The sequence below is a fragment of the Phaethon lepturus genome, unplaced genomic scaffold (genome assembly GCF_000687285.1).
Source record: "Phaethon lepturus isolate BGI_N335 unplaced genomic scaffold, ASM68728v1 scaffold5162, whole genome shotgun sequence".
NCBI lineage: Eukaryota > Metazoa > Chordata > Aves > Phaethontiformes > Phaethontidae > Phaethon > Phaethon lepturus.
Genome location: NW_010521106.1, coordinates 26,067 through 52,590, shown reverse-complemented (window position 1 = coordinate 52,590; position 26,524 = coordinate 26,067). Strand labels below are relative to the sequence as shown.

Genomic DNA, 26,524 nt, shown 5'->3' with positions numbered 1-26,524 from the left:
AAAAGGCCACCTTTGGTTCTCATTGCTACAGAAACAGAGACCCGATCAGTACCACTGTTGGGATTTGAATTACGATTTTTTTAACCCACGTATTTACTACACCTCACACATGCGGTTTGGAAGGCAGCACAGGTGCCTCCTCCCGGAAAAAAACCCCAAACCCTCTCATGGTACTGTCAGGTTCCCGCTGAGTGTCCAAAATACAGCATTTGCCGTGCGCGCCTACCGTAGGCACAAGGGAGTTTGTGTGGGTAGGTAAAAGCTCGGAAACCGTAACGCGGGGCAAAATACGGAATCGATGAGTTGCCAGGAGCATGAGCAGTGGTGCAACGTGACCGGCATGTGTGCTCTTAGGAGGAGTGAGCTAAGGGCCCCACATCCAGCCACAAGCCCGTCTTGCTCCGTTTTCCTGACCTAGCACCGGGGCTGCTCTTCGTCTCTAGCTTCAGCTTCAGTACAGTTGCATTCCTGAAGACAAGATAATTATGCAAAGGCCAGTCATTAATTTACACACAAGATTTTCAAAATCAGCTTTGCCATACATTTTCAAAAGGTACAGGAAAATCCTTATTCCTGTGGGGAAATAACCACGTAAACTGAAGACAATTTCTACAAAATAAATACCAGCAGGACATCTTCTATAAAATAAATACCAACAGGACTCATTCCGATCTCACTCAGGATCTATGCACACTAGCGGGAGAGATGCAACTACAAGCTGTGTATATTTATCCACGCTACCTTTAGCCAAGTGCATGTATGACTAGTAAGGGAAGCGCAGTTGGAATACGTGAAGCTCAATACCGGCTGCAACCTCTGAAACTGTTTTGGTAGCCAACTCTGGGCTACCATGTCTACACCATTATCCATTTAATGCTTCCACAAATTTGCATGAGCTGCAATCAAACATCTGCACTTGCACCTGTAAAGCAGACGTGCCCCCGCATATCAGGGAATCAGAGACAATTCCGCTCAGAGTCAGCGTTACTACATCATTAACACTGATGTCAGAATCAGCCTGATTCTGAATCAGAATCAGCTATTTTGAATTCCAATGCTAATGATAGTAGTGAATCTACTATACAGAATATAGAAATACCATCAGCTAGTGATACAAATTCTTGTAATCCAAACACAATTCCTGAGTGTGAAACACAGAAAAATCCACTGATACTGCAAAACATTTCTCAGAAAGGTGAAGATGTGTGTATGCATGTATCTGTATATAGTCAGGGGGTGAGGAACCATAATTTTTTCAGGTATGATTGAGGACGTGACTCTTGGACTTAGTGGTCAGACCAGAAAGAAATACCGAAGGCACCATGAAGTAAGGGCTGGTTGCATTTCCATTTAAAGGAAAGCACTGCTAGGACACCCAGAAAAGCGATAGCAACAGAAATCTGAAGATCTCAGTCTTTATGAAGTTTCCTTTAAACAAAATAGACGTAAGTGTAAAAATACCATACCACAAAACGTCTTTTAAATCGCCAGTATCACGTTGCGTGCCAACATGAAAAAAAAACAAACCTTGTTAATATTTTCCTCTTGTTCCCTTTCCCATGATATTAAATTAGTGGACATAAACCACTTATTTCCAAAACCACTTTTCTTCCGGCAAAATAAGAACTTTTAAAGCTATAATATTTTTATGTCTGTCTTTCAAGGGAAGATGCTACAGTACCAACAGCTGAAATTATTTTGTAAATTTGAAAAATGCGCTTTACTCTCTACTTCTGTCCAAGCCATACCTTCAATGTTTTTTTTGTAAAAAACCAAATAACCAAACGACATATTTAAGGCTGTGTAAAGCCCACTCTTAACATTATTTTGTGCTGGGTTATTTAACTCATGCAGGTTTAGTTTCTTGCAACTGAAAACAGGCAACTCGGTTTCAGCAGAAAAGGGTCTGAAACCCACTGGAAATACAAAACAGTTCAGGAGCTTTTTTTGGCTACAACAAGAACATTAAAAAATGAAGCAGCATGCGAGGGAAAAGCACTACTGCACTGTTCAGCCACTACTTAAGCCAAACTGATGGTGGCTGAAACTTGGTACCCGCTAATGGCTGCTTTATGGCCTGTATCAAATTAATTTGACCAGTTTTCAGAGGAAAAGTACCCACGTCACAAACCTATTACTATAATTAGCAATCTTGATGGCAGTCCTAGCAAAAAGGACAAGGACTGAATGCGCTATGGAGAATGAACTATCCTCTCACATGCAGAGGTGGCTTTTCCAGGTCAGGGATAAAGCATACTATCGAAACAGTTTGCGAAAATCTGTACTGATGCTTTAGTTTCCTAGGCTGTAAATCTTACACCACTCTAAAGCAGCAACTTCATAAAAAAACCCCAAACCAACAAACAACACAACACAAACAATCAAAGCATTTTTTCTTTTTTTTTTTTTCCCCCTGATTTATCTGTCAAATTGACAAGCAAGCCAGAAAATGTGATTAGGGTCAAGATAAAAAGATTTGTAATGATAATAGAACAAAAAGCTCAACTAAGAAAACAGAGATTTTACGTACTACCAATGTACCCCCAACTATCCCCTTGTATTTCAAGGAAAATAAAAAAACAAAATAGCAAATGTTGCGGGGATACTTACAGCAGCCAAGGCTGCACTTTCTTTGTACAGCAATTCTAATTTATGGAGGATAGCCTGACAAATGTCGACACTCTTTTTCTTAGACTGGTAAAGTATCTCGGCAATCTACAACAAAAGACCTGATTTTACCAGGTTTTTATTTCTCATGCAAAATTCCTCGTTACTATTATTATTCAACTACTGTTATTCAGTGTTTGTCTTCCTAGTGTGTCTAGGCAGGTAACTTACATGAGAAAAAACAGGTTAAGTCTCTGATTGTTAAAACTTGAAACATTTCCAAGTCCCTCTGAGATGTTCTTGTGATGAATGGCATAAGCTAGAGTAGCTCTCAAGTTAGCAGAAGAGTAGTTGTGCACATAAAGACAAAAAATCAAAATTAGAAGAAAGGACAAAAGACACAAAAGCCTTCCCTGCCTTAAAATGTATTAGTAGTTTTAATAAAGATAAAAAAAGTTGTCCCAGTCAGCAGATGAACAGCTACCAAGAACTCTGATCTACCCACTTCTTCTTTTAATATTTTAATTTAGGCTTCAGCCTTTGAAAAGCATTATCATTGGTAAGTATATAGGTTCAGGTAAAAGATTTTGTCTAGGGGTTTATATGACTTTTTCTATGACATTAACCAAGCAAGTTCATGAACACATTAACAAAAGGCATCATCAGGATGTTTCTCCACACCTTGATCTGTGAGATTCCTCAGTTTTGGACAAAGATCAAAACCAGGGGGATTTTAATTTAGCAACAGAGGCAATGTGTACACCTAACATTACAACTCCTCTGAGGAGTCTTGCAAGTTTGCCTGCTATCATTTCCTCATCTTTCTCATTGTATTCTCATAAGGTTGCTCTTATTTCTTCACCTTCTGCATTTCTTACTGTCATTTAATTTTGCTCTGTATTCTTATTCATTATCTCATTCTCTAAAGTGCATTCCCTGTTTGAAGGGACCAAGGTTAAACTCTGAACCATAGGTACCCAACATTACCCATTCGCCCTTTCTTCTCGCATTTCTAAGCTGTTTGAATGGCGATGGGAATTTCCTTCTAACAATCCCCTTGCAGGTTTTGGCAACTTCCACATAATTTATCTACTCTTGTCAAAGTATATCGATGATTTTTCTCAGCTAGGCTCAAAATAGGCACTTCATCTGCATTCTCCTGGACCCTTCTTCTCTTTTCAGCCCAGTAAAATTTTGCTTGGAATAAAATATTCCACTATTTCCACTATTATTTGTTGGTTTTTTTAATTGCCTCTTACCGTTTCTTCAATGTGTTCTTCTAAAGATTACCTTCAAACCTTTCCCACATTTCTGATAATTTCACAGTGTTCTATCTCAACCTCATTTTCCTCTGAATTTTACTTCTGGGCTATCTCATCCATAAAAGCAAACCTAACTACTCGCTTCTCTACTTCGCACAGTGTCTATCCAGACTCACAACTCAGTATTTTTCACAGCCTCAGTGAGTGAGAAGCTCATCACCTCTGAAGCACAATAAGGCATTGTTGTTACTGCCTTTTGTTGATCCCTTGGGACATAACCATTAATTCCAGTCTGTAATCTAGATTTAACTTAGACCTTCCTCTATATTTGCATACCTCCGCTCTCTTCAGATTTTGCTTATTCTCTCTGCAAAGTATCTCTAAGAAATGTCTTACCTACCCACTCAACTTAAACTCTTGATCATGTCATCATCACTTACATCTTAACATCACAATATTGTTCTCTCTGCTCTTGGAAAATGCAATGTTGCCCTATTAATATTTATTCAGTAGGCAGCTGCAAAGATTGTTTTTCTTGCCTACAACCCTGATCTTGTCACCTTTCTCTTCGTACTCCTCCAGGTAAGTTGCAAGTCTTCTTTTCCAAATACTTCACGTCAGTTCACTTCCCTATTTTTTATCTCTCATTCAATATTGAAAGGACAAGTCCCTTCTTTAATCAGCCCTAATGTCAGTCTACATCTTCCACTTAACTTTTTGAGCAAACACCTTTACAATTTTCTTCCACTATGTTATCCATGGACATTCACAAACTTACTCCATCATCCTTGAAACTCTCCTTTAAAATAGCGTCTACAAAGACTGGAAAGAGGCTATGCTGCTCCTGTGCCTCCAACCTTGTTATCCTCCTTATCTTCCTCACCATAAACTATCTTTGGTCTTAGACCATAGATTTTCTAACACAAACTGCCTTTTTGCTCTGTGTTTATACAATGCCTGGTACAACAATTCATGATGAAGCCTCATCAAGTTAATGTGGTAATACAAAAGAAGAAAAAACATTAAAACCAATTATCCAGGTTTTCCTGCCTAAAAGTTCCTTTTAAAAAGTGTACGATAAAGTTACATGCTCCCCTTATTCTTCATTCTGAGAACGTATTTTCTCTCTCTTAGTCTGTACAACATATTTTGCTAAAATTCAGATGGGAACATTACAGTTTTGTCTTCAAAAGTAACAGTCCTCACATACATTTGCTGCATATCAAAAGCTACTAAATTTTTGGGACATAATAAATACACTGTGTCTAAATACAACCATTGCAGAATAGTTTTCCATCTTGTAGGCACACCGCAGCCCAACATCCAGCACAAGTGTGGCTACTTTTTTAAAAGAAGTGAGACTACCTTGTATGGAAATGTTATTAATAAAAAAATACCACTGGTGTTTGTGAATTTGCCTTTTCTCATCCCTCCCCTACATCAATACATTCTAAATCAGTATTTACTTAGGAGATTGACTACGGTTTTTAGCAAGGTTCATGTAGTACATTATGCACAAAATGGGTGATCCTCACATTCTAATTCAGACTGATATGGTATTAAAAATATGCAATTTCAAAATGCAAGACAGCAGAAGCACATGGCACGACTGTACTGGTAGGATCAGTGAATGAAATCTTTATAAAAGTTCATTTTGTGTAAAAATATGAAGGAAAAGATGACAGTTTCTTGCTCTATGGAAAACAGTCTATCCGTGAATATGGGGAGGATAATCAAGGGAATAAAAAGAAAAAACAAAGAATGGGAAGTGAACTAGGCAGGTCCAGAAGGACAGAATGGGGGATAAAATTAAAAACAGCACAGATGATGTAATTCACAGGTGCTTAAATTCTGAGGGCAGAAGGGGCCACAATAAACATCCAAGATTTCAAACTTCTGTATCAAGCCCACATATCTCAGGAAATTAATACACATTTCAGAAAGATATTCAACTTGATTTAAACACATTCACTACTTAAAAACATACCACTTCCCATGGAAAGATGTTCTAATTTATTGTAATTCTTTCTGTCAAATCTCATTTTTTCTAGACTGAATTTGTCTAGCTTCAATTTCTACATTTTGTTGGGTACTTGTAAGCTAGATTAAAGAGTGATCTTATATTAAAGATTTTTTCCCCAGATGAGACTTTCAGATCAAAATCAATTAATTTCTTAACAATCAATTTCTTTGACAAATGTGCTGGTTTTGGCTGGGATTGAGTTAATTTTCTTCATATTAGCTAGGACGGGGCTATGTTTTGGATTTGTGCTGGAAACAGTGTTGATAACACAGGGATGTTTTAGTTATTGCTGAGCAGTGCTTACACAGAGCCAAGGCTTTTTCTGCTTCTCACCCCACCCCACCAGCGAGTGGGCTGGGGGTGCACGAGAAGTTGGGAGGGGACACAGCCAGGACAGCTGACCCCAACTGGCCAGAGGGATATTCCCTACCGTATGGCGTCATGCTCAGCATAGAAAGCTGGGGCAAGAAGAAGGAAGCGGGGGACGTTCCGAGTGTTGGTGTTTATCTACACAAGCAACCACTATGCGTGACGGAGCCCTGCTTTCCTGGAGGTGGCTGTACACCTGCCTGCCGCTGGGAAGTGGTGAATGAATTCCTTGCTTTGCTTTGCTTGCGTGCGCGGCTTTTGCTTCACCTGTTCAACTGTCTTTTTCAACCCACGAGTTTTCTCACTTTTTTCCTTCTGATCCCCCCCCCCATGCCACTGGGGGCGGGGGGGGGCAGCGAGGGAGCAGCTGTGTGTGGCTGAGTTGCTGGGGTTAAAAAACGACAAGTTAAGTGAACAGAGCTCTTGAACTGTCTCATTTCCAGACCCTGATTCACTCTTCTGCCTCTTTCCTGAACCCCATTTGTTTTCAGTATCCATGGCTAACGTTTGAATAACTCATATTAATTGAATATTAATGAAAACAACAAAGACAATGTTGTAAGCAGAATTTTGTCAAAATTTAAAGTTTGTCTCAACTTTCCTACGTCTGTGGCAAAGAGTAGCCGAGAGCACCAGTGAAGGGGAGAGCCTACTGTGTGTAAAATGTACTTGATGACTGCCTATTAAGGTAGAGCCAAGGTATACAAGGAAGGGTAGACAAAGGTACAATGCCAACAACATGAACCAGGAAACAATGTAGAAGTTGGCTAAAAAGATGGATACAAAAACCAGCATAGGAATAAACCAAATAATCTTAGAGTCTTAACATCTCATGGACATTTTCCTTTAAAGTTCTGGGAAGAAAGATGTAAGTTTTCTTGTATCAGTGGCCTCCACCTAGTCTTTCTGTCCAGTCCAGAAGAGTACAAGTGAAATAGTTTTACCAAAAGCATGTTTTTTAAGCTAAGAGGAGACCATCATAAAACAGCCACGGTTGTGAGCAAAAATTATGTAAAATAATGCAATGCTGTAGTTTTAGCAGGCACCTAGCTTTTTTCTAGTTTTTCACATAGAAATTTCTCTCCAAAGCTTGCGAACTTCTCAGTTTTTTTTCTCTTTATATATTTTTATCCAGTCACATAAAGAAGAGAGACAGAACTGCAAAACAATTTAAAATAAATTACAAATTTTTTAAGTCAACACAACTGGGTGAAACACACAAATAGGAGAGACTTGGAAGTTGGTGAAAGTCAGCTGGTATGGCCAAACAGTAAAGAAGGTTATTAGAAATAACATGTCATTTCTCCAACAGGTGAAGTAGCACCCAAATGAAGAAAGGATCATAAATTCAGAAAATTAAATATAATAATAAAATTAGGCAGGCCAAAAATGAGTGTACTCTTTCTTTTGTTCTAAATCTTCCTGCCAGCTGATAATCGGGGTATAGAATGAGCACTCACCAAAGGTAACAACATTTGAGAGAGATGAAATTAATTCTTTGCATTAGTGTTCACTGTAGAAGAAATCGAAGACAATTTCACCACAGAAGCCTTTTTTCATATGTCTTTTGTAAAAGTAAGTCCTGCTTTATAAACCTTCTGGAGCTCTTCAAAGGTGTCAACAATGTTCAGATATGGGTGATCTGGGCGACAAAGGCTGCTTCTGATTCCAAAAGGCTATTGTCAAAGATCCTCACCAACAACATTTAGGGAAAACAGCCACTGGAGAAAAGTCTGGCATGGTAAATAATGGAACAAAAGATCGGGAACAGGGTAGTAGTAAATGGTCAGTTCTCCCAGTGGAGGAAGATAATCAGTGGACTTCCCCTGGGACCTGTTGCATTCAACATGTTTACAAGAGATTAGCAATGAGGTGGCAAAGTTTGCTGATGCCAAGAAGTTATTCAAGACAGTAAGGAGAAGAGCAGACTGTGAAGAATTGCAGAAGGATGAAAGTAAGTTACTGTACTTATATAAGCACCAAATAAGATAGCAGATGAAATTCAGTGTGGATAAATGCAAAGTGCAAAACAGGAAAAATAATTCTGGCTTCATAAGGAAAATGAAGGTCTCTGAACTGACCATCACCAGAAAGCTCCTGATGGCGTGACAGACAGTGTCATGAAAATATCTGCTCAGTGCTCAACTGCAATCAAAAGAGCAAATCACTGTTAGGCATTTTTAGGAGAGGAAGAGAAAGCATTATTATTACCCTACATATAACTATCAGTTGCACACACTTTGAACGCAGTACTGCTCACCCTCATCTGAAAAGGAGTAGATTGAAACTGGAAAAGATACAGAGAAGAGCAAGTATGATCAGAGATATGGAACGGTTTCCACCTGAGTTGAGTTTTCCGTGACAGAGAGCTACAAATTCACAATCGACATGAATGGACAGATGGTTCATTGTTTCTTCCCACATGTACCTAAAGTCATCAAATGAAGACAGCAGGAACTAGAAGCCTTTTCTTTCTAACCAAAGAGTAGGAAATGTTCCTTTTGTCAGCTTCCTCCTTGCCACTAGATGCTGTGCCTGCAAGGGTGTTACATGGGGAGACTGGAAAAGTAGTTGGATAAAAGGGATTCCGTTAGGGCTGCTAAGCTGACACACACAACAAGTTCAGTAAGTAAGCTTTCAAAAAGTTTGGATTTAGCAACACTCAGGTCAATTCGATGAATTAAAACATAGTGGGAGTTATGTTACATGACCAACTTAAATCAGGAAGGTTAGAAAGCTGGCATATTTGAAGAACATTTCAGTAAGGTAATATATTGACATGTTGGCAGTTACAGAGAAAAAGGTAATTAATATAAGAATGGAATCAGGACTATACAGGTCAGTGCTCTGTCACTGACGTATATATACTGAGAGTATAGATACTATTATACCGAACGCCATTTAGTCTTCAGAAAGTCCTTTTTTCTTTTTAGGTTTAATTCTGGAAGCTTGTAAATTCATTGCATTTGTAATGAACACTAAAATCTTGGATAACAGATTATAACTGAACTGTTAACCTTTAAGGAGAAGGCTTTTGGTCACCTGGCTATACATGTCAACTACAGAATGAAAAAGAAGTATATGATAAATTATTACGAATAAAATCAAAGGGTGCATCACACCATAAGCATTCCTCTCACTGACTTGGTGTTGTATGTACTTATTTACACTCCTGTGTAGAATGTTATCTCTCTGAGGCAACTATTAGCAAAACAATAGACTTGTCCACACCTAAAACTCACAAGTCCCATATCAGCAATAAGTATACAAATTTTGTTCTTAACAGATTCAGTCTTCTGAGACAAGGGAATCTGATGGAAGAACAAATTCCCTGGTAGATAAGACAAACAGAGTCTGTTAATCTTTAAAATATACTGCAAGCCTTCCTCTTTGTCAAAGCTTTTCCTCGATGACATTTGTAATAACAACAATTTTTCAAAATTCTACAACCCAAACCCCTGCTTCAGGAAGATTTCCACATTAAAATAAAGAGAAGAAAAGGAGCAGAGATTCCATGACTGTTACTGCTCATTTAATCATTGGTGGACATGTTCAAAACAATGATATGATGCATGCCAAACTAATAACAGTTGATGGTACAACAACAGCTATCAGGATAACTCATATGCTAAGTTACGGGGTAAGCTTAAAGTGATTAATGGATAATTTTTGAACTGTGAGAAAAACAAAATCATCAAGCTCATAATTCACCTTCCTATGGCAAGTCATTACTAGTAACTTGGAGGCATTACTGTACATACTTGTGGAAGCTAAAAATAAACATAGAATTGTATATCCACCGCTGAAGTAAACTGTTTACTGAATATCTATTATTACTTTATAACACATAATATGACAAACTGCCAGTTTGGCTTACGTTACTGTACTTTTAAACAATAATCAAGAGTTGGCAGAGAGCTAGGTAAGTGCTCATTTACTGCATTTTGTATAAATCTAAATAAATAAATGTATGGCAGGTTGTCCTAATCTAACTTCTCTTGGCTGATACTGGATTGCTCCTTTTTGCACCATACATTTTTGGGCATATTTTGCAAGTCTAGACTTCTGGAACAATCACAAAGCAACTCTCATTCTGATAATTTCTACTCCATGCGCAAGGAAAAGAGTACAAGACCCCAAAGTGATATGAAGGTGCAGTGAGAAGGATCTATTCTGAATTATCTTTCATATGGAAAAAACCTTGTAACTTTGCACTGGACACTGTGCTAAGTTACAAGACTGGACACTGTTTAAAGCATACATTAGAGTGAGGAACATGCCTTCTCCAGATTAAATTAATGTTGCAGTAAGTCACTTAAATACATCACTATATTAATTTGCCTGCAAGCTCTGATCAATGTAAAAGAAGTCTCCTAATGTCAATTTGCATGCCAGTGTTGTCTTCTTCTCTACAAAACACTACGTTTTCTTGTGTTCCCCCCCAACATTATCATTATATAACTAAGGCTTCGGCTGTAGGAAAAGTGAATCAGGGTTACGGTAATATTTCAGACTTTACATCAGCCTTCTAGTTTCTTCAAGGCCGTGAAAAGTGATGAAATAACTTTGTTACTGCCTTCACCACATGTCATTACTGAATCTGAAGGACTGATCCATCAATTAGCACTTCTCAAATAACTAACCAAAGCATAACCTTAATTTTGACAGGAGAAATCAACTGTTAATGTGTATAATATAAAGAAATGCGAGTTGATCATTATTTTGGGGATTAGAGAGTCATTTGAATAGGTATTTTATAAAACTTTACACTGTTACAACAAACCTGCAAAAGCCTTAAGAATGTAGAACTAAAAATCAAATGATGTGCTTATTGTAATGAGCCTTGTGTTTTGATATAGTACTTCGCTTTATTTTCTAATTTAATTATTTCATTTATGCAAATAAGGCCCAAATGCTATTGGACTCAAGAAGTTAAACACTTGACATTTTTACTCCTTAAAACTGCAACATTTTATGACGTCTAGATATGTTTATTAATTAGTGATTATTAACACTCAGTAAACAACATCAAGTCTTGTAAAAATACAATCTTTCTTCACAGCGTGAGGCTGAAATCTATTATTCACTGATTCCATATGCTGAAATACACTCAAATGATCACAAACGACCTTAAGCATTAGATAAATGTAAATGAGGACAGGGTAGAAAATCTGCTTTTGATTGATATCTAAAAGACCAGGTTTGAAGTCTTGACAAGGGATGAAATCTGAAATCTCATACAAAGTAAACGGCAACTGGAACTCTGCAAAATCTAAGCTGCTGGATGGACGCACCACACAGCCTCTCCTCAGCAGGGATGAGTGTCTGAGGTTGCTCACAAGAAGCGCTCGGCACACGGAACGTGAAAGACTCTTCCTGGGACCCGCGTGGCCTTTGTCTACTTGGCAGGCACTTATTAGGATGCAGAGATATATCTCTAAGTTATATGCACGTACACCCTCCCTAATGAAGGCAGAATTTTCCTAACCCTAAGTGCTCACTTAAAAGAACTTCTCTACACAGAATGGCTACATAAGCATAGGATAAATGATGTGAATGATAGCCATTAAAATTGTATGGGTTTAACCCTCTACGTTAATAAGCTTATTCTGCTGTAACAGCTTGCCTTTCTCAGCCCTTTTTCAGCTTTACTTTTGTCACTTTGAGAAGGACTGAGAGCCCTTCTTCTGGAATGAGAATCATCCGGAAAAGGAAGATTTAGACACACAAATAAAAGTGCACTATTCTCTCTTGGGTAGCCATCTCTAAGCACATTCTAATTCACAACCCTATACCATATATATGAATTACTTTACAACTTACTTTTTAAATATTATGAGAGACGAACACAACCTCAAATTTCCAGCTGCTTTCAGTCCCTACTGTACCTGGAGATGCCTCAATGAAATAGATAGTTGAACAGCTAACTTCAGTGGCATCTGTTAGAGTGGGTCAGGAAGGGCTCTGGAGACCAAATTCTCTGTGCCTCTACAACACTTACCCCCAGAGCACGCCTTCAGGGCTAACTCGGAGACAGCAGAGCTGACGGGCTTTGAGAGAAATGCTGGGTGTGCCCTGCACCTTAGGACACAGCCAAGGAGAGCAGAGAAGGGCCCCAGCACGCTGTGCCTGGCTCGCATGCTCCCCATCTGCCCTTGCAGCAACAACACGTGATACTGATCGCACAGACAGGATGACCAGAAAACCTCCCAGGGATGTTCTGACAACATCCACCTCAGGGGCAAATGGGATTAGTTGCCACCCTGAATTCTCAGAGCTATTTAAAATGAAACCTGCCAGTGATTTAGGTACATTCATTCCAAGCCTCATATTCAGTACAACGGGTAATGCTGACTGTGAAGCAGGCAAATTTCAACCATGCAGTAAACCACAGACTGAAGAGACACAGTGTCTGCTAAAATGAATAAAAAGGAAAGAGAGGTTATGTCACCAAGATTAATCATACTGTATTTGTTATGTTAAAAAGCAATTAAAAACTTTAAAAAATACTTCCAAATTTCCATCGAGCATCACTTACCTACTTATATTGTATATACATCTGGGTCAGCATCAGTAATACAGGTCACACTTTCCCACTTTTGCATACGTTTCACACGAACATTAAATATTAAATATACAATTACGTGCAAGAATCAGTAAAACAGTTATTAGAATCTTACCAGCTTGACACTTTCTGAGCCTTAAATAGTCCTGCATTTTGGTTTCTTGTGATGATCTCACTCACATCTGTAGCATAGTCGTTAAGAATTATCTACAAAACTAGAGCAGCAATAAAAATAATAAAAAATAATTTTTTCCGTTGTTAATACCTTCATAATGTCTTTTATCTCTTTGGTCTTCTTTAATCTGTGCTGAGAGTCAGTCTTTTTTCAGAGGCATAAATTTTACGTTGCTACTCCAGCACATCAGCCATGTATCTATACAGCAACTTGCTCTTGTTGCCTACCTCTTTTTACTGTTTCATTTCAGGAATTGCTAGCCCTGTAGCTACAGAGGCAATTGAAAAAGACTTCCCATACCTTATATACATTTAAAGGCAACTATTGCTTACAAACATAAGAATTATAACCATGGCAAACAGAAATTTTTTAGCACGGTCACTTAACGTCCAGTTTAGTTTGTGCTGCTTTTGACCGTATCACTGGATCACAGTGCTGAGACTTTGGAGGCTTTATGGGTTTTGAGCACCTGCCCTCTACGAGACACGTACCTTTGTTCCTGGCTCCGTCTGGGGGAAATCCAACACACAACGGGAGCACCTCGACCTATAGGCAAGGGAGTTTCTAGCCCATTTGCTTTCTTGAGAACGGTTTGGAACAACCGTGAAAGATAGCACAAAGCAATAAATGCCTTTTCCTCCCCATAGGCACCGCAACAGTGCCTCAGCCTCGTGTCTCAATGCCTCAGCCTCATGTCTCAGCTTCTTTCAGTTTGGAAGATCCGGTCACGAATTTGAGTAGCCATTCAGCAGGCCAAAGCAAGGGCTATCAATGAAAAGTTTCAAGGGAAGCTGCGCTCAGTCATCTAAGCCTACAAACATAACCTTCATAATCAATCATTTGTGGTTAGTGAGAAGGCATTGGAAGGAAAAGGTGTAGCAAATAACCAAAACCTATGAGAATACTAAATGTCACCCAGCGTGAATCCATACGGATTTGAACGATTCACTCTCAAAATACACAAAATTATCTTAAGCTGACATTTTTGGTAAAGATGTCAATGATCCCTCTTTCTTATTTAAGGTACAGGAAATCTGACGCTAATTAGGAGGATGCTTCTAGGTGCACAAAATATGTTGAATTCTTTGCAAGTGCTCTTATAAGAACATTGAACACTAGTGTCAGGCTAATTTAAAATATCACTGTTGTATCTCTTTATTTGCTTTGCTGAAATCCCATAATTGGCCTTCCTAACACAGTTGGCTATTTAAGAAAAGTTATCTTAGGAAAACCTCTATCCAAACAATGTGAAAGAAAAGACAACTGGTATTTTGTGAAGCCAAAAACTAGACATGGAATGACAGAAAACTGGTTTAAACAAATCTCTGCAATTTGGACGTGCCTTTTGAATCTTTTCCACAATGTGCAATGAGAAGTAGCAATGAATGGTCTATACCTGTGAAGCAAAAGGAAGGCATAAATAATTCCATGAGCAAACCATGCCATTTTTAAGCAGAGGCGGAACTAACTTTGTTGATAAATTAGCAGCCCTGCACTTAAATTATATAACTGAGCAAAACTATTAATAATTGTTGGAAACATGTTAACACTAGCTTTTTTAAATAATTTATGAGCCCGTGTCTTCAGGCATTCAGGCTGAACATGACCTTTCTAACCTAAATTTCCCAGGACTGTTGAAAGATCCATACACTATATTTTAATGGCCATTATAGTGCACTGCAACAATGTTTTGTATTATTGATGCTTTCAGACAGTAGTTCAAGTCACTAGTGCATGGTGTGAAACAGAGCTAAGGCAGAAGGTACACAGCCTCTCTGAAACAGGAGGCAATTTTTACTAAAAATGAACCTCACCCTTGGATTTGGACATGTCGAACCGAGTATAGATGCTTCCAGTGTTCTGGGGAAATAGAATCTGATGTTCATGACTGACTATGTCATAGATATTAGGTACCTAAGTTGGAAAATTTGTATCTGAATGCATATCACCCAAAATTACAAAGCGGCGTGAATCTGATGACTTTGCCTATGTATATCTTTATAATTCACTTGAAATATCTGCATTTTTCTTTTTAATACTTTATTTAAATGATCCTCAAAGAACTTAGATAAAATACACTGAAACAACAGTAAAGTTTTGAGCCAAGCTGCAAAAGCAATAACATCTGTCTTTATTTAAGTCATTTTGCAATATGAATGATCTGTTAATTGATTAGAATCTGCCCATGATAAGCAAAAGGAGTTAGAGTGAAGTCTTCTAAGTGGACTAGTAACTCAAATCATAATATCCTTTAAAAAACCTCCATAAACCTCATGCATAAGACCACAGATTAATATAAAATAGAGCTATATATTTCACAGTGAAATGGCTAAAAATGACAACAATGATTTGAAATTAACATATTAATAAGTTGTTTTAACTTGTAACATTTCAATAACATATCCTAATATAGATATTGAAAACATACGTAGTGAATACTTCCTGTGGCAGTATGAAATGGAGAATAATATGAAGAATGTCAAAAATTAAAAGAAAAATCAAATCCTCAAAAGCTTGAGACTTCACAAGGCAAAGCTGTTAGTTACGCTCACTGAATAGCGATAACAACAACAAAAACAACAATAATTATGATGATGATGATAATACAAAGGCAGATTCTCAGATGCAATGCACTATTGCCAGGTCGATTTTCAATTACATTTCACTGATGTATTCATTTGTTTCTTAATGTGCTCATCTTGCCCATTAAGAATAATTAGCAGGCTTGCTTGGTGATTTCCTGGCTTCTGACAGTGATTTTTTTGTTGTTGTTGTTGACAACCACTTTTACTTTTTGGAAAGTAATTTTTGGATATCATAGTATGACTGGCATGTAATTTAAGCTTCCTAAGAAATTTAAAGGGAAGATGTAAACAGTAATTTTTAAACCAGATTATTTTAATCTATAACACCTACATAAAAAGCATAATACTAGGCATTAACTATTTCTGAAGAGCAGAATCTAGAAAAGAAAACAGTATTTTATCCCACAGTAATTTAATTTGGTATGTTAAACAATTAAAAAATATCATCAGCAATAATAAAAATTAGCACAAATACATCCTTTGTAGACTGTGGCACTTGGGGCCAAATACTATTTCCAATTACACTAAAAATTCTTACTGATTTCAGTGAGTCTTGTGTGGCTGAAACAGATTTAAATTTAGCCTAAACTTCTGTTACAGCTAGACACTATAGAAAAGAATACGAAAGAAAATTACCATAAGACAAATCATAAAATTACTACTGAAGTCCATAAAACACATAAAATGCAACATAAATTTTATTATGTGCACTTTTAAGAATACATTCCACCTACACTGTAAAGTTCTTAGTCTGCTGCACTTTGGCACCCTGCTAATATTAAGCCCTTTGTCAAATCCAACACAATAAAAGCACTTTGAATGCTGAGCCTTCAGAGCACCAAATGTTAAAAAAGAAAAATAAATTCCTGTTAGAGCCTTCCACCAATCGCTTCTCTGAAAGGGATTCACTGAGTGAATACAGATGAAGACTTCTTGTAAGACTTTTGGAAATAAAAGATATTTCTAAAACATATTGTGAAAAAACTAAGGTGTGCTCATTAGATGACATTAACAGTATCTTTTTCAGGAATGAAAGCACTTTAATTTGCTTAATTCCAAAGGCTGAGTGAATACTCTTAGCACTCGCTAATTTTCCTTGCTGTAGGAGATGCCTAAATTTCAGAAAAGTTCAGGTACGTTTATGGAATCTGCTATGCAAGATATTTGCTGACTTGATGATTACTGAGCTCACCTGCGGGTAAAATGACCTTTTGCCAAATACCTGTGCTTCTATAAAGCATCAGTTTGTTTTCTTAGGCTAGTTTTGAAACACTTTTTTTTCCTCCCGCATTTTTTATCTTCATAATGACATAGAGGAAAGATTGGGAGGGGTGATGCTGATTAAAATACACAGAATAATGAATACTCCCTCCTTAAGACACAAGCATAACAAACTAGAATTTAACAAAATAAGAATCCCTGGAACACAACTGAGAACTCGCATTTTTGAGAAAAAAGAGACTTTCATAAGGCTTCGTTCAAGTTTTAAAAGATATGATCTAGGCTTGGCTGTTTTTTCCATGAAATTGTTAAAGTGTTGTAAGCAATTATAGTTACCTCCATTACCTCTGAGAAAGTCTTTTTAAAGGTAGCAGCTAATATTATTGTACTGCAACGTCTACTGTTGTAACAGTTATCAGCAACTGCAGTTTTTTTAAACTACAAATTAGTTAAACTTATTTTTTTCACTAAGCACTCATTATGTTAGCTCTCAAATACATACAAACCTCAAAACTCAAATCTAAATAATTCTGATGATGCGGTGGCCAAAAGCTGAAAAACTAGTCTGCCTCAAAATGCAAATAGAAAGATTACTAAGGAACAAAAGCAAACAGATATCTTCCTTTTTTTCTTCTCAGTTTCTAAGGGCTATTAGTATTCACTGTATATATCTGTTCTTGTTCTGTGCTGATACTTAATGTGGCCACAAATTATGATCACTCATTCTCTTGCTTAGCCAAAGTCCAGTTCAATTTTCTGAACTATGTGTTCATATTAGAAGGGCATAACAGCAATTTATTCTAATAGAAGAAATATAATAAAATGCTTTCTACAAGGGACAGAGGAGTTTTGCAGTCTTACATCAAAAGAAATAATGACAAATTGATAATTGATTAAGCACACTAAATGGGTAATTTGTAGGCAGTTACAACTTAGCAGCACAACGAAACCACACATTTCAATATACACTGGAAAAGCTATAACAACATACAAATACTGGGTATGTTTTAAGAGGCTAGTACCTGGTAAGTAAAAAAAAAAAAAAAAAAATCTAGTTCTTCTGCAAAACGAATATGTGAAGGGGAGCTAATGATCTGGTTCACTGCTACACCTCCCGTAACGTGCAGCATACGCACAAGGAATCTTTCAGCACTCGACTATAAGACAAATATTTACTACTGTACTTGCTCTGTGCCACGACGTACGTTTTTAATTAAAGAAGAAAATGTGGCATTTATTGTGGGGGAAGCTGTAGCTCTGTTCAAGATATTCTACCTCTGTTTTTTAATTACTTATATGGGCACTTTTTCTTAATATACCCCATGCTGTCTGTCTTTATATCAATTGTTACTCAGCCAGTAAAAAGGAACGAGCACAACAAACCAGTTTTCTATCTGAATAAGGATACTTTTGATGGCCTTTTCATTTCCATCAGTTAACAGAACTTCTTTGACATCTGCAGAAATAGCAACCTGAAAAAAAGAGCACAGCAAACAATGAGCAAATATGCTTGTCTGTGTGGAAGTGAAGACAGGAGTGACAAGCCTTCAGTATCATGCTTCCTCACCTATTTCTCTGTAACAATCTTCAATCTTTTTTCATTTTATGTCTGCATTATTTTAATCATTCAATCAAATCAGTCAATACTTTTATCATTCCATTTGCGGGAGCCTCTATCTTGCTATCATTCTGTTCCGTAATTGCATTGTGACAGCGGATGATGGTATTCTGAGAGGCTTTCATTTGCGGGCTTCTGTTTATCTAGTAGAGCCATCATACAAGGCTGTCACTCTGCCTTTCAGCTTGCTTCTGTCTGACTGCCTGATGCCCTTCATATAACTTTGCATTGCAGGCAGATGGCTTTGTAAGGGTAATTTTTTTGTGAGCTTTGACATGCTCGCACATTGGGCTGTAACCTCGACACATTGTATAAGAGCGACAGGTTTGTCAAATGCCAATCAGTGTAACAATATGCTTTTATTTGTAGAGACATAAAAACTTGTCTAATGCACTGCACTGCTACATAATATCTCCTGAATACATGACTCAGAACCCAGAGAATGGTGAACGACTCTCCTGAATGGCCAATCTAATTCAAAAGAATCTAATTACTGAGAGCTCTGGATCATGTTTGTTGGTGTAATAATGCAGGCAAAACATTAGCAGCTATATCATGGTGCTCCAACTGTGATTCGCCAGGCTATTCCTGTATCTTAGCAAATGGGACTACAATCTGGAAAAAAAAAAAAAAAAAGGGCAAAAAAAAAAAGCTTCGGCTATGGCAATGAAAGACAGATCGTACGTGGCCTGGAATGTCACAACAAGAGATATTGACTACACGGAGGTAAAATGTTTCTGCTCATCGAGGCAACCATAAAATCAATATGATACGAAAGCAAGTCAATCTAGAAGGTCTCTCAAGACTCTGCAGCTTGACCGCAGCTGAGGCTGTTGACAGTTCTCTGACCCAGCAGTTGGAGGCACTGGAACATTTTTCCTTTTGTTTCTTCCTCTGAATGGGATTGGAATTGAGAAAAGACCTACCATGAGCCCAGCCAAGCATGTCATGCCACCCCCTAGCTCACACACAGCAAGGTCCCTGAAAGAGAGAAAGGAAATGGTAGAACCCATACAAATTAGATGAAAATGGTCAGAGAGACATATATGTTACAAGAACAAATTGCCATCTGCAGCAAGAACTGAGCTACCAGGAAGTTGTAGAGACATGACTAGGCTACCTCATGTCGTTTTGCGTTTTAAAAATAATTATGAAATAGAAAAGTCACAAAGCAGGCAAATCAGTGGGGGTTCCCTCATTAGTGTTCAGTGCAACATTACCACCGCTGAGCTGAAAAATCTGAGAAGGTTCCCTTTTTTCCCTTGTCAATGGCTCTGTCTTTTAGAACTAAACTAGCTAGAGTAGCGAAAGATAATTGTTAGGAAAGGATAACAATGTTAATCCACATTCATTCTTGCAAAAACAGTTAGAGAAGTAAATGGGGAAATTAATATTATTTATGTATCTCTCCATATAGTTATGCCTAAAAGCCTTTTTATGTTAAAAAGAGAAGAGTTTTAAAACAAGCCATATACCACAAAACAATTACACACGAGGAAATCCGATCCTTCAATTAGCACTTAAAACTGCAAGTGACCTACAAACGACGACGTTATGAACGACGATGGGAACAGCAAACAGTTAAGCCACAGAAAACTCAACGAAGTTAGCGTCAGGAGCCTAAACTGAGCCCGAGCAGAGGGTTGAATACATGGTCTAAAAAGGCTGCTTTTAACTCAGACCATACTGCACCCTTACTAAGACGCGCATGTGAAATATCATTTGGCGCGGAGAGCGTGCCGGATGGGAGCTTGCAGGGGCAGCCATAAAGAATGTCCTCCGGAGCCACGGCCTGCCCCAGGAGGGGAGGAGGGAGGGATGCCGACCCCGCGCCGCAACCGCGTGAAGCGGCGTCCAGGGCAAGGCAGAGCCTCGGTTTAGGAACACGCTGCTTTGTAGCCACATCTGTGGCAACTGTTACAGCCGGCAGAAACGCTCCCACTGAGACGTCTTTGACAGGCAGAAAATGGAATTTCAGCTAAACAGATTTTTTACTTTTTTTTTTTGTTGCACCTTTTCTTCTCCCCTAAAACACCAACATTTGAAAACCTATTTTTATGCCGAAGTACTACCTCCCTACTCACTCGACGCTGATCTTTAGGAAGAGCACCTAGGATGTCGTATCAGTATACAGATGCTGGTATGTTGTTCACTGAGGCCCGTGGACTAGGCTGTATGACTGTATTCTAATGCTCGCTGTCTGGATGGGAGAGAGTTATTTTTCTTAGTTTCCACAAACTTTATTTGAAAATAGGCTAGTTGTCCTATTTAATGGAAATAAGACAGAAGAAGGACTTGTGGGAACAAGCTGTACGTAAACCCAACGAGAATATAAAACAGAGGTGGGAAATTTGCAGTTTGTGGTTTAAATAGAATGATTATAGGTTTTTCCTCACATAAGCTTTCATTTTTAAACCATATATGTCATATATATTAAAAGTATATAGATATGGTTATATATCTAAGATTCACAAGGCACTTAATCCTTTACAAGAGTCATGCTTATTGAAATAAACAAAGAAGGTATCTAGTGTGTGGTTTTTAGTGCATTTTGAACCAAATTTGTATGCACATAATATATAAGCATACACATACACGCATATACACACACATATTTATGCATATAAATAATTTCTTTTAGTGCAAAGTTCCCTTATTAGCAAATTTAAAAAATCATATCCATCTTTCAGGCACTATTTAATGATACTTATCGATAAGAATTAAGTAAGAAACTCTACCCTGAGTGTACTGTTGCGAGGGCACAATCCTGAGAAATCAGGATGTGAAACTGCCCGTTTCCTCCCTGGAAGTTTGATCGCTGCCTCCGAGCATCCAGGCTTGCATACCCAAACCGGGAAAACACCCTTTTAGTGAGCAGCACAGAGGGGTTTGCTGCAAAAAGCCTCTGAGAAGAAGCAGAGGGTACGAGCCACGGCACGGGGCAGGACAGCAAAGTGCTACGGGGACACCGCTACAAGCACAGGTCACACAAGGCAGTGCCCAGCTAAACCCGGAGGAAGGAGCAGCGGCTGCCAGATTAGGTGGAGGTAGCTGCCTCCGCTAACGGGGTGGGCTTCGTTCGGGTGGCGGATGGAGTATAAATGAGGCTTTACGAAGCCGGGCAGTACTTTGGTGCCAGGTCTTTGATTTCAGATAGCAGTCTGCGCGAGCTGCAGGAACCAGCTCACAGCTGATACGCTTCCAGCTTTGGTAAGAAGACCGCTTACTGCTCGGTCTTCCTTATTTTACCAACACCATATGTGCGCAGACGGAGGGATTTTGTATATTCCAAGCTGGTTTACTCGGTATTAGCCAGGCACCCTGACTCAGAATGCCATTTATGCCTCCAAACGCATTGCAATAATGGCTTATTCTTGCACTCCCTTCATCCTCTGGACAACGAAACTTCAAGGATTCCCAAGTGCAAAGCTCTGTATACTCAAGGGGGAAGAGAGAGGATGCAGGATGGGTTTTATTTTTAGGTGTTCCTATTGGAGCCTTGGTAAGTGTCTTCTACAAGTTCAGAAGACGTGAAAAACCAGAAACAAATAAAAGTGCAGGATGTCTCAAAATTGTTTCACAACACTTGAAAACAGGTGCAAATTCCTCCATCACTATATGCAGTGATTATTATGTATTTTATCAGGTAATATTTTTCTCGCTTTTGCAACGGATGTCAGTTTAAAGAATGTCTTTTATTTTTCCTGACCTTCACAATCCGTACTGATCGATGGGAGCTTCACTTTTGTTTCCCAAAAATCAAAGTGAAATAAAATGCCTTGAGTGGAAATCAAAAGTCTTTGACATATAGCAGAAAGCTTGCTGTGCAATATTAGTACCCAAAGGCAGCTCAGAATTCTTTGTTAAGAGCAACATGCTTTCACCTTGAACATTTTAAATCTAATCTGAAGACTTAAATCATAGCAATCTTTACCATGCAGATACAATAAAACTAACAGATTGGAAAATATCTTTTTATGTTTAACTCTGTACCTGAATATTTCATTGTGCTTTAGGCAGTAGTAAGCCAGCACTTCTTCAGATGGCCAGAGACCTGTAAAACAAACATATTCACCTGCTTAGAACAGATTTTTTTTTTTTTTGGTCTAAAATTATATTTGAATACATATTACCATTTGCAGACCTCTACCAACTGTTTCATTTTCTAAAATTGCCATAATACCATGGAATAAAGAAACAAATAAGACTTTTAATGGAACACTTCTGACTTAAGCATTGTAATGGAATATTTCATTGATTTCATCCCGACTAATGATCAGAAATTTATTTTATAGATACACACATATATCTATACATAGACATAGAATTGTCAAGACTTTAAAAGTTATATAAAATTTAATTCCATGAAACTTCTGACATTTGAGCATTCACATGAACATCAAACCGTTTGTACCAGGCCAGACGCAAGGCCCACCTTGCCTTGTAGCCTGTTTCTAAGAATGGACAGGAGCTCCCTCCTTTTTCATTAGCTACAGTCATTTAATTTCTTCCCAGTTTCATTTTATTTAGCTCCTTTTCTCTTAGGTTTTGTTAGGTCAGTCATCAGTCTGACCATAAGGGACACTGATCAGCAACACATGCTAAGGACAAATACAGGACTAGGGCAGTAACGCAGCATGATTTCTAGTTGTTGGCTTGAGAAGTTCCTGAAGAGGAGAGAAGATACAAGCAATAACTTCTGCTTAATAGTCACCAAAGGATTTTTCTAGTTGTTCTGCGGACGGTGGTAAACTTTCCATAGCCGCAATGTCCGGTGGCAGGAAGCACTTCAGTTTTACCGTGCTGTATGAACAACTCCTCTCTCTTGTTTTGTACTTGCCTCCTTGGCATTTTCATTTGAGGGCCTCTAGTTCTCGTATGGGAATAGAAAGGAGCAATCACGCTTTTTTTCACCTAATCTGTATTATTCATAACTTTACAAGCTTCCATCATAAAACTTACACTGGTCATTGTCAACCTGGGCAAGTACTTGGATGCATCCATGCAAATTTACCCCTTCAACACCATTCACTCATGAAACTCGCTGTTTTGTCAGGCCGGTTTCCCACCTCGCTGGAACATCTAACTGAAGTGCCGTGGCCCACGGAGAGGGCAGCGCGGGCAGCACAGATCCTGCGTGGCTTGCACGCTGTCCTGCAGGCACCAGTCTGCTCCCACCATTGCTGGAGGGAGCCTGGGGAAAACCGACCTGTATTCAGGCCCTTGAGTTCGGTTCCCAAAGGTAGGGAAGGATGAATCACAGGCACATGCGGCCAAATTTTGGTTCTACGTTGTTTTCCACCTGTTGTTGCTTAGCAATGAAAAAGCATGCTTACATGTCTATCCACAGGTAAAAAACAGGATTAGCCTCCCCCCACAACACACAGCATTATGAATTAACGTGGCAGAAACTTAATATTATGAACTACGGGCACTTCAACGGCTTCAGAAAACTTAGACACAGGCATGTGGGAGCACCTCTAGACAGGTAAATTGAATTCCATGTAGCTTACTATGTATGTGCATCCTTTAGACCATTTTTTATAATTTTTCATTCTCAAGACTTTAAAAATATCACAACACATTTAATAGAAGCAGAAGTTTGGGAGAAAAGCTGTCTTCCTTTTAAATCACTTAAAGCCTGATTATAACCATCAAATATATAATTCTTCCTTTCCATCCAGTAAGTATTCTGAACTATCCTCACTCAAAGCAGTAAATAACAAAAATTTATGAATGTGTCCTCTGCATGCAGATCAAGCAAAAGCCTAGGCATGACTTGGCCAGAACTTTTGTATGACAAAGATCTTAAAGATAAAAAAAAAAATAGAGTGATGATCCATATGTATGACAAAAACACTAAAGAAATATTGGTATTTGTCTTATGACAGTTTAGGCTGATTAGGTGTTTGCATATGTGCTATTTTGCTTAGACTTGCTAAGGGTTAAAATAAAATATTCACACATGACTACCCATTCTTCAGTGAAACATATACTAAGAATTGTACAGGATTTTCCATTTCCCTTTTGAGCATTGAAATACACTAAAACGACAGATTTTGCAATAAATATAATAACTGTTTAAATATTTTAGTGTATAATATAAAGAATGTTTCAGTTTGCATATAAAATGCTTTTTTAATGTTTAGTGAAGACACGGCTCATTTAATACCATTTATAATATATATCCCACATAAAAAAAAAAACAAAACACCAAACCCAGACCCACAAACACAAAAACCCTAAACCCTTACATAGCAAACTTTTAGCGAGAGCGAGTTTTAAAAATACTTGTCAATTATAGCAAAATCCTTCGACATCTGAGTTTTCAGTACCTTCGGTCAAATGTCTCTCACTTTTCCATGGTTCTCATTGAAAGGGCACTTTGAGTGGTGTCATTAAATCTTTTATGCGGGGTCACCGTTCTTTCCCCTGCTACCATTACAATGTTGATACCGGCTGAAACTGCAGGTGTATAAGATAGCTCTGTGCTGAGAGAGGGTAAAGCACCTTTGGAAAGACAATGCTCTTCTGTAGGCAGATGCTAGCAACGCTCACGGCTCTCCCCCCCGTAGGGAAGGAAGTATCATAAGTGGCCGGCGGCTGAAGAAGCAGGAGTCAGGAGGTCTTTCACGAACACGGGTCTCCCGTGTGGAACACAGTGCTTCCAGCTAAGCCAAGAAGCCAGAAAACCTGCATTAATTTTAGCAAAAGGAAAAGCTTCTCGTGCTTGAACAGGTAGGTAAGCCTCTTTACCTTCAAAACAGGGATAAGCTTAAAGATCCATGTGGAGGAGTTTGCATTCTGTCTTCTTCCCCTCCACTCTGACCTACATTCACCAACACGATGACCTACATTTTGAAGTTGCAAGTATAAGATAGTCCTGCTTCCGGCAGGAAACATACAGCGGGAAGGCAGAAATGCAGCAATTCCTATGAGTTAACAACTAACACTAGGCTGTGAAAAGCGTAGTTTATTTCCTGCACACACATACGTACGGATATGGATTAAGTTTCCTGGGAACATACTTAAAGTAATTCTTTCATATTTAAAATAAAATTATTCTCATTTCCTATTAAAAATTTGATTATAAATACCTAACATTGGATGGGTACCTATTTGCATGTGCAATTACTTACACACGATAGTCAATTATTTACACATGTATAGGCCCCCAAGTGGTGCTTGTATTTAGAAGGCTATAAATACGCTACCAGTCCCAGACAGAGGGGCTAAAAACCTCACTGTACAAGGAAACAGAGAGAAACAAGAGCTTCTTTTTACAAAAAGAATTCTTCTGTGACATTTACTGGAGATTTAAAACTCTTTATCACCTTGATAACTACAATGTGAAAACAGAATAGTTGCCAGAAAACATCAGAATCTCTGTTGAAACAAATAAAAAAATTACGTTGTGTTGGTGTTTAAGCAACTTTTAAAGTGCCAGGTCCTTCTGTACTAGCCATGGCACAACAGTGCTTTAAAGCAACCTTCAACCCACGTGGACTAAATCATGTGTAGACAGCCTTCTGAGGATGTTTTGTTTTAACCATCAGGTGGAGCACCACTAGTCCAAAGCAACACAAAACCTGTGTTTCTTCTGCGTTGTGTCTAAAAATGCTGAATCCTGTAGGATATTACAGAAAATTTTCTACTAGAAATAAATTATCCAGTATTTAAAAAAAAATTAAAAAATACTGTTTCTCCTCTGTGCCTCTTTACCACATATTTTAAACAATGCTGTCACACATTTGGACAACAAATATTGAGATCTGATGTGAAATTCTTAAAGAACGGCATGTTATTAGAAAATTCTCAGGATAGAGCGCTGAGAATTTTGAGACGTGGCTTTTTACAGAAGACATTTGACTTTTGGAGCCACTGTGTCTCCACACTGCTCCATAGGTACAAAGACGTTGCAGTAGCTACTGATTACTTTCACTGGGATTGTGCAAGATTAGTGGAACTCTGCTCTACTGTCTGCCAGTGCTACACACAGGAAAGAAGAGGGCAATTGGAGGTGGCAGGTGAGCCGTCCCTTCAAGCTCTGAGTAAGAGGTATAAAGCCGTCCTGCGACTGCTTCACTCATGCTAGCAGA

General features: G+C 38.4%; 1 protein-coding gene across 1 annotated transcript in view; it reads right to left on the bottom strand.

The window, feature by feature from the left end:
* CAMKMT (calmodulin-lysine N-methyltransferase) overlaps positions 1-23,185 on the bottom strand; it is a 45,309-nt gene extending 22,124 nt beyond the window's left edge. The window contains exons 1-5 of the mRNA XM_010281394.1: positions 23,140-23,185; positions 22,419-22,479; positions 19,352-19,406; positions 18,216-18,279; positions 12,942-13,008 (exon numbers count right to left, since the gene is read on the bottom strand). Of these exons, the coding sequence (XP_010279696.1) occupies positions 12,942-13,008; positions 18,216-18,279; positions 19,352-19,406; positions 22,419-22,479; positions 23,140-23,185 (293 nt within the window). The remainder of the gene's footprint in view (positions 1-12,941; positions 13,009-18,215; positions 18,280-19,351; positions 19,407-22,418; positions 22,480-23,139) is intronic.
* Between the last annotated feature and the right edge of the window lie 3,339 nt (positions 23,186-26,524).